We start from the raw sequence: 8,229 nt of genomic DNA on the forward strand, positions 1-8,229 counted from the left end.
AGATAATTTTTACATATTTTTACTTTTTTCTTTTCATGAGATACTTTTTATGTTTTATTGGACATTATTTTTAGGAAAAACTTCAAAAACTCTCCCTGTGGTTTCCAACTTTCTCACTTTAGTACCCTGTGGTTTAAAGTGTATCAATTTGCCCCCCAGTGGTTTTGTTTTTATTTTTTTTATAGCTTTTTTCTTAATATTTCGTTAAATTATATGCAAAAAAATATCATATATCCATCTAGATTTACTGAATATTTACTTTAGTACTCTTTAATTTTAATTTTGTTACTGATTTGAGAAAAAAAATAATAAAATTGATAAAAAAAAAGAGAAAAACGAGACCACAGGAGGGTAAATTGATACATTTTAAACCACATGGTACTAAAGTGAGAAAGTTGGAAACCACAGGGAGGTTTTTGAAGTTATCCCTTATTTTTAAGTAGATACTTTGCTTACTAATAATTTCTACAGCATATTACAAACATACTTAAATAATTATTGTTAATTGACATAAAGGTGCATATCAATAGAATATAAGTCGGGAAAGAAATCTAACTATTAAATGATATCATTTATTAGGGTAAATTGCATTCAAATTATGATCAGTTGGGCGACACTTTGGTTCTCAAACTTTATTAACTAATATTGATGTATCGCTAACCGAGAATTGTAATTAATGATGCATCAATAATTAATTAAACTCCTATGTCACTATAACATTAGTGATGCATCAATATTTACTCAACTAAATTAGATCGTACAACTTAATTATAATAATTCTAAAAATTTGAATAAAAAATTATAATAAATTAAAATTTGAGTTTTAAAGTGCCTTCCCCCACCGCACGGTCTTAGGACCAAGCCTTTATAATTTACCGTATAATTTATAAATAAATAAACATAAAAGTTGTTGGTTTGTATAGCATTTATGTTTTTTAAATTAAAAGCACGCGACATGAAAATTAGGACTATCTACTAGAGTAAGTCTACTGTATCACACTTATACCATATCATTAATAACTAACCAATGTTATCTCTTTGTTTGAGAAAAAAATGTAATAAAAATAATTTTCTAGTATGATGGAGGGATAAAATTAAGGAAGAAGGTCTGATTGATTGAAAATATCATATCAGTAATATAACCGATGCATTATTGACTTTTTCCATCTCACGAATCATAAAGCATAAATAAAAAACCTCACCTACATGTAGGGCCCGTTTGTTTTGGTGTAAGTGGAGTGATGGAACTCAAGTTCCATCACTTTCGTTATTTGTTTTAATGTAAGTGAAAAATATAATGTAACTCAAGTTACGTTAGAGCTCCACTTCACCTACTCTCGACTTCCTCCTCTAAAGTGTCAAACTCGATTTTCACTACACTCAACCTCCTCTAAAAAATTTATTAAACAGTAAAACCTAAACTCTACTTCCTTTATAATGGGTTAGAATTACCTTATTTATAATAAATTAGAATTATCTTTAAATAATTAAAAAAAAAATAATTATATAATAGATTAAATTTTATAGTGGTAAATTTATTACTATATTTATGAGATAATGAGATCCACTTACTTACATCAAAACAACCAACGGAACTCAAAAAATTAATTTTACCAGCACCAAGTTACATCAAAACAAACAACAGAAGTGATTGAATTTAACTTTCAGATGGTACGAGTTACGTCAAAACAAACAACAAAATAATAATCACACTTCAGAAAAACTCAATCACCACTACACTCGACTTACGTTGAATCTACAAATACGTCAATCCAAACGCTCCCGTACAGCACATAGCAATCTCTTATTAATTATTATTAACAACACACATGTACCAAGGACTCTCTCTCATTTTAAGTTGTCCTTTATTAGTTAGTGTACCATAAACTATAAAAGAAAATGCACCTTTTGATGTGCATGTCTAAGATATCAAGAATCTCTTGGATGACCAAGACCAAGAGAAGGACAAGCTATATATAATTATTTATTAAATAAATAAGTTAATAAAAGAATAAATAAATTAATTAATGGGGTAGAGAAGCATAAAATGTACTACACTTCTACATGACATAGGGGTTGAGGTGACCAAAGAAGATTTGGGAGATTATGTGGCAATAAAAAAATGGTAGGTGTGGAATATTTTTTCTTTTTTCTTTTGTTGAATAAATATATTATAGTGAATTCCATTGGTGATCGCAATTGATTTATGGATATATTAATTGTTTTTTGTGACCATCTAAGTTTTTGTTTTTTTGGTTCTCTTAATTTGAGTGTGCCCAGTAGAGTTTTGAGCTATTTAATAAATTATTATTTTATAAAAATTTTAAAAAGTAAAAATAATTGAGAAATTACTTTACATTTTTTAATATAGTGAAATTTTAGAACATTTACTATACTAAAATTTAAAACAAAAGCAGTGTCACATCGGCCTTAATTTAGTTGTATTGTTGTTTGATAAAATATTATTTTAATAAAATATTATTTTTAAGTACATACTTTTTAATGCACATTTGTGTTTTTCAAATATTTTTATATTCAACGTACGCACGTACTCTCGCTTTTTCAGACTAAAATTTTGGATTTAATGTTTTGTTACTGTACGACGAAATAAATAATTAATTACACTATAAATTTACTGAAGCTACTATAGAGCAATTGTTTAAAATATTTTATATTTTGTTCCAAATTACAAGGCCTTAATTATTTAAATTGAATTTTAAAAGTACAATTAATCAGAACCAAGTTTCAATAACTTAATTTACAACTACTACTAAGGTACGTAAATAGTATAAAGTTTTATATAAAGTGTGCATGATACACATCCCTCAAGGTTCATTAATTTAAACCACGCATGTTTAATGCACTAATTATTTTAAACATTATCCTCGTCATTGTCACCTAGAAAGATATATTTCTTAAGTTTGGGGATTTAATTCTCTCCTTTCAATTTCAATGCGTTGACAAAATGGAAAATTCTTTTTTTTAAAAAAAAAATTATTGTACAATGATTAGTATTGGAGATATTGCGAATCAGGTTAATTGGTAGTGTAAGTCAATTTGACATTGACAGTAATGATCTAATCATATGATATATGAAGAATTTTTTGTCCTAAAGATGATAAAAGATTAGAAAGATAAAATAATTCTAAAAAAAATGATGTTACAACACCAAATTTATTAGCTTTTTTTTCTGTAAAATTAAAATTTTGAAATGCCTTACAGTTAAATCTAAATGATAAGTTCCATATATATTTACTTTGTTAGTATTTGTGTAAAAAAAATAAAACTATTATTTAACTTCCCCCACATTTACGCTTGAGATATTTCAATAAAAGAATACAAAATAATCGTACGGTGTTTTAATAATATATAGGATAAATTTTAAATACCACTTCTGTGGTTTCACATTTTCTCACCTTAATTAGTACCGTGTGGTTTAAAATGTATCAATTTAGCACGCTATGGTTTCATTTCTTCTTTTCGTTAATCCTTCTGTTAACTTTTTATTAAATCACATACAAAAAACTTCAGATACCCCACCTATAGTTTATTGAATATTCACTTTAGTACTCGTTAGCTTTAACTTTGTCACTAATTTACCAAAAAAAATTAGTGAAAAGATAACAAAAAGAGAAAAATGAAACTATAAGATACAAAAATAATACATTTTAAACTACAGAATACTAAAATGAGAAAGTACGAAACCACACCAATGATGTATTATTCATCAATATTTTGTGTCATGGTTATGAACCTTTTAATTTTCTTTTCTCTTTTTTGATCTTTTCCTTTTGCTCTTCTTTTTTTCTTTGTAACGTCTCTTTCCCTGTTTTCAATTGACCGCGACCACTTAATTTCACTCTTTCTTTAATTTGTCTTCTTCAATTTTTTTTTCCTCCTTTTCTCTGACTCTTTTCTCTCACTTTATTTTCTTTTTTCTACTTTCTTTGGAATGTAATCAGGTTTAGTCAATTTACAGTAATAGTGACATTAATATCTCTCTTTCCGTAATTCTCACTTTGAGAATCCTTTGAATGGGATGCAAATTTAGCATCTTTTGACTTTGAAAATATTACCTTGTCGCATGTACACATTGGTCCGTCTTAATTTGATTCAATCGATACAAGATGTGGATCAGAATTTATCATAATAAATTATAGATAGTGACAAATTATATTTTGTTTTTCTATTAGTTAAGAAATGTAATTCTTAATAAATATCTTAATAAGTATTCTAATTCTAATTTATATGTGAGAATTAAGATATTTTTTCTGATCATATGAACTTCTTTCTCTCAATTTTGACATGAGAAATAAAAAAAAATCATTCTTTTTCGTTCGATGTTTATGTTTTTGGGATTTTGGAGGGTAGACGATCGATTGTGGAGATTCTAGCAGTCTTCCACGATAATCAAGCGTACGTTGAGGTCCTGACACGACGTCCCATCGAAGATTCAGAAAGTCGCCACAGATTCAAGAGGCTGTAAGACGAGTGTGACGATCCAACATGTTTTTCCGCTGAAGCTATTGTAAATACTATTGCGAAGTTCAAATATATTTTATATTATGTACATTAAACACCTAAAGAACATATTTAGAAATGTATCTAATAACTTTAACTCTCCTTTTATTTGATGCTCATGAAAAGACAAATAGATATCTATGTCCTTTCTTAATTTGGTAACAAGAGAAGAATACTTAAAATTTAAACATTTGATTCGGGAGGAAAATGTAGACAAAGAAAGTGTGAACAAACACCACATGATCTAAAGTTCCAATCTATAGCCTCTTCCTCCATTCACCTTCTCCACATCTTCCTTGTTCTCTCCTCTACCATCTAAGCCCTTGAGGCAATAATGCTCGAACCTCTCAGCGGAGCTTTGAGGGACCGAAATGAGCACGTTGAACGCGTGCAAATCCCCGATCACCGGCAAAAACAAGCAATAGATCTCACTTGCTAGAGTGCCCATGTGAAGGGGCCTTCCTTCCCCGAAATCCAAGTCCTCTAATCCGAGCTTCGACCATGGCGAGATCACTAGGCTCACCGATAGGTCCGGCTTACCCCTCTTCACCTCCAAGAGATCGATCATTGACCGAACATAGCCGTCGTTGACGAACTCTTTAGCCTCTTGCACCAATTTAACTCCGTAGTGCACGTTAGAGGTGACTAGTTCTTTCACTGACGTCTCCGCACAGCCTAGCACAAACGCATTGCCGTAAAAGCCTCGAGGGAGCTCAGGCTTTAGCTTCTTGCGTACATTGATCGAGAAGAGGAGCTTGGCTCGAAGAGTGGGGGGCAATTCTAAGGACTTGACCCACGAACGCCAGACGTGTGACGCGAGGACTTCAAAGGAAGTACACTTGAGGGAGGGGATGCATTGCTTCTTGAGGTGAAGAATGTGCGAGGAATTGAAGGTCAGAGAGACGACGGATAAGGGTTGAGAGAGGAGTTGAGTGAGGAGATCGAATGAGGGGTCGTTACAAGGATGGGGATTGAATTCGGGGTGAGAGAAGGTGATTTGTGGGGGAATTCGGGGTTTTAGCATGTGGCGGTCATGGAAGGGGGCGATCGGAAGGGCGAAGTTTGGCTTGGCGGTGATGTGAGCCCATGCATGAAGGAATTGAGCCGACCCTATGCCGTCGCAGAGGCAATGGCTGATTGCAGTGCATAGAATCATTCCACCACACCTTAGATGAGTAACCTACACACAAGTGAGAAAAATAAAGGGATACATTAGATCTTATTAACAAAGCAACCACCCCACCCTATTCGCCTAGTTCATTTTTCTTAATGAATGAAGCAGGTAACTCGCTACCTTTTTCTCAAAAAAAAAAAAAACAAAGCAACCACCACATTGAGATGTGTTAATTATGTGACAGATCTAGTGGAAACTTATTTCTTTAGGAGCCAAAAATAAAGTGAATTGGAAATTCAATAATTACTTATTTTGATAGGTGTAAAGTTGGTGGATGATGATGACAAATCATAGAGAATTAAACACTTGGCACAAACCTATGGGCCATGAATGAGGGAAAATGATGCTTGGAGATGACCTTTGATAGATTATGTTGGATGTTTTCATGGAGGAGCTAAATTGGTAGGCCAACATGTGACAGTGGCTAGGGAGCCAACTCCAACATGATAAGCAATGGAGAGAGAAAAAGAAAAAGGGAAAAAAAAATAAAAAGGTGAGGGGAAAAGTCATTCTCTTTAAAGCAAATGGGAGCATTTAATTTCAATAGTAGAAAAAAAAAATCATATACTTAGTTTAATTTACAACCACACAATTAACTATATAAAGTTAGGGGAAAAGTAAATGGAATGAAAATCACCAAACAACCAACATGTTTAAGAGAGAGAGGGAGAGGGAGAGGGAGAGGGAGAGGGATTTATCACACATAGTACTGAATCATAGTATCCAAATTAAGCTCATGAAAGGGATGTTGATCTTATCACCAAAAAACATCTTAAAGAGGAAAAAAGAGAAGAAAAAAAAATGTTTGCTTTAATGAAAGATAATAATAATAATCTCTTAAAAAGAAGAGTGGGTAAGATCTCAAGGCAAAGCATATAATTATACATACAATCCATGCCTAAAAAGTGGGAGGAGAGGAATAATACAAATTAGGAATATTGCAATATGCTTGTACTTTGAGATGGAAACCAGTTACTTTAGACCCAATGCCCAAAATCCATAGCCATCACAAAACCTTTGCCATCTTTGGCAAGCATATATTTGGGCAGTCCAAATAAAAAACCAAGAACTAGTTGGAGAAAAAAAAGAAATGTAAAAAAGACAGGTCTATAAAACCCAAGAAGAACTTGACTCAATGGATTAAAAAAAAAAAACAAAAAGAAAAAGTGATTTTAACATATTTTAACATTTACTACAACGATATATCAAATTTATTGAATCTAGCTAAATTTAGCGAGGAAATAGTGATCATATTCAATAAATTTACTAAATCTATTTAAATTTGAGAAAATAGTGATCATATTTAACGAACTATTTTTTTTTAAAAAAAAATCAGCTAGAAAATAGTGATCATATTTAAGGAATTTATCTATCAGTAGTGAGAACGACAGGATAAATTTGCTGAATCTCTTTAAATTTATCCTGTCGTTATCACTACTTATAGAAAAATTCACTGAATAAGATCACTATTTTCTTGCTAAATTTAACTACATTCCATAGAACTGATGATCGTATTTAATGAATCAAACTTATCTGTTAACAATAATTTTCGATGTATTAATTAATGGGATCATCACCCACAATAATACACTTTGTTACTAGTTAAACACTTCACATAGAAAAAAAAAGAAAAAAAGAAAAAGAAAGGTGAGACCACAATCACTCACCCATTTACAAATAAGGGAACTTGAAAACATGTTATTATTATCAACATGAAATGAGAGGTAAATAATTAACTTCAACAAGGAACTAAAAACAACCCATGAGAGAGAGAGAGAGAGAGAGAGAGAGAGAGAGCTCACTTGGATGACAAGTGGAGGAATACCCACAAAGCTCTGAGCCTCCACCCTATACAAGAGCTTCCTCCAAGACCTGTTGGGCTTTCCAGAACCTTCTAGAAACTCCCCAGCAGTGAGATCCACAAACCCTTCAGCAAAACAAGCCCTCACCCTCCCAGCAAAAGGGTAGTAGTCCACAAGCACTTTGGCCAGAGAGGCCCTGAGTGCTTCCCCCAGCAGTGCTTTTCTGAATAGGTAGAGGTACTTGATGGAGAACCTCAGGAACTTCTGGTCATCAAGGTTGGAGAGTTGGAGGGTGTGGTTTGGTGTGGGGCTGCTTGGGCACACCAAGATGGGCTCTTTTGGGTAGAAGATGTCTGGGATTTCTATGGACTTTGTCATTGCCTCTTCCCCCTCCCCCCACCTTTTCCTGGACAAAGAATAGAAGGAGAGAGAGAGAGAGAGAGAGAGAGACTAAGATATATGTATGTGTGTGTGTGTGTGTGTGTGTGTGTGTGTGTGTGTGTATTATATATTATAATATATTTATAGGAAGAGAGGTGTTAGAGACTAGAGAGAGATAGGGGGGCTTGAAAGAGACATGGGGAGGTGGGAAGTTTTAACTAAGTGAGAGAATGAGAAAAAAAATAAAAAATAAAATAGAACAGTACATCAATTATATTGCAATTGATGTGGCGTTCTCAATCAAACAGATTGTTTCATTTAGATTTATTCATGTTACTGTATCTTTTACTT

General features: G+C 32.4%; 1 protein-coding gene across 1 annotated transcript; it reads right to left on the reverse strand.

Annotated features, from left to right (window-relative positions):
- LOC109716848 (omega-hydroxypalmitate O-feruloyl transferase) lies at positions 4,630 to 7,969 on the reverse strand. The gene is made up of 2 exons (XM_020242451.1): positions 7,498 to 7,969; positions 4,630 to 5,701 (listed from the first exon to the last, which is right to left on the reverse strand). Exons 1-2 carry the CDS (start codon positions 7,873 to 7,875, stop codon positions 4,766 to 4,768), a joined length of 1,314 nt encoding a protein of 437 aa, XP_020098040.1. The 5' UTR covers positions 7,876 to 7,969; the 3' UTR covers positions 4,630 to 4,765.

The sequence above is a fragment of the Ananas comosus genome, linkage group 10 (genome assembly GCF_001540865.1).
Source record: "Ananas comosus cultivar F153 linkage group 10, ASM154086v1, whole genome shotgun sequence".
NCBI classification, from domain to species: Eukaryota; Viridiplantae; Streptophyta; class Magnoliopsida; order Poales; family Bromeliaceae; genus Ananas; species Ananas comosus.

Bases quoted from the DNA above. Each gene is read 5' to 3' on its own strand.
- LOC109716848 (XM_020242451.1), bottom strand. From the start codon at position 7,875: ATGACAAAGTCCATAGAAATCCCAGACATCTTCTACCCAAAAGAGCCC. The intron at 5,702-7,497 runs GTGAGCTCTCTC...ACTTGTGTGTAG, and splicing joins TTCCTCCACTTGTCATCCAA to GTTACTCATCTAAGGTGTGG.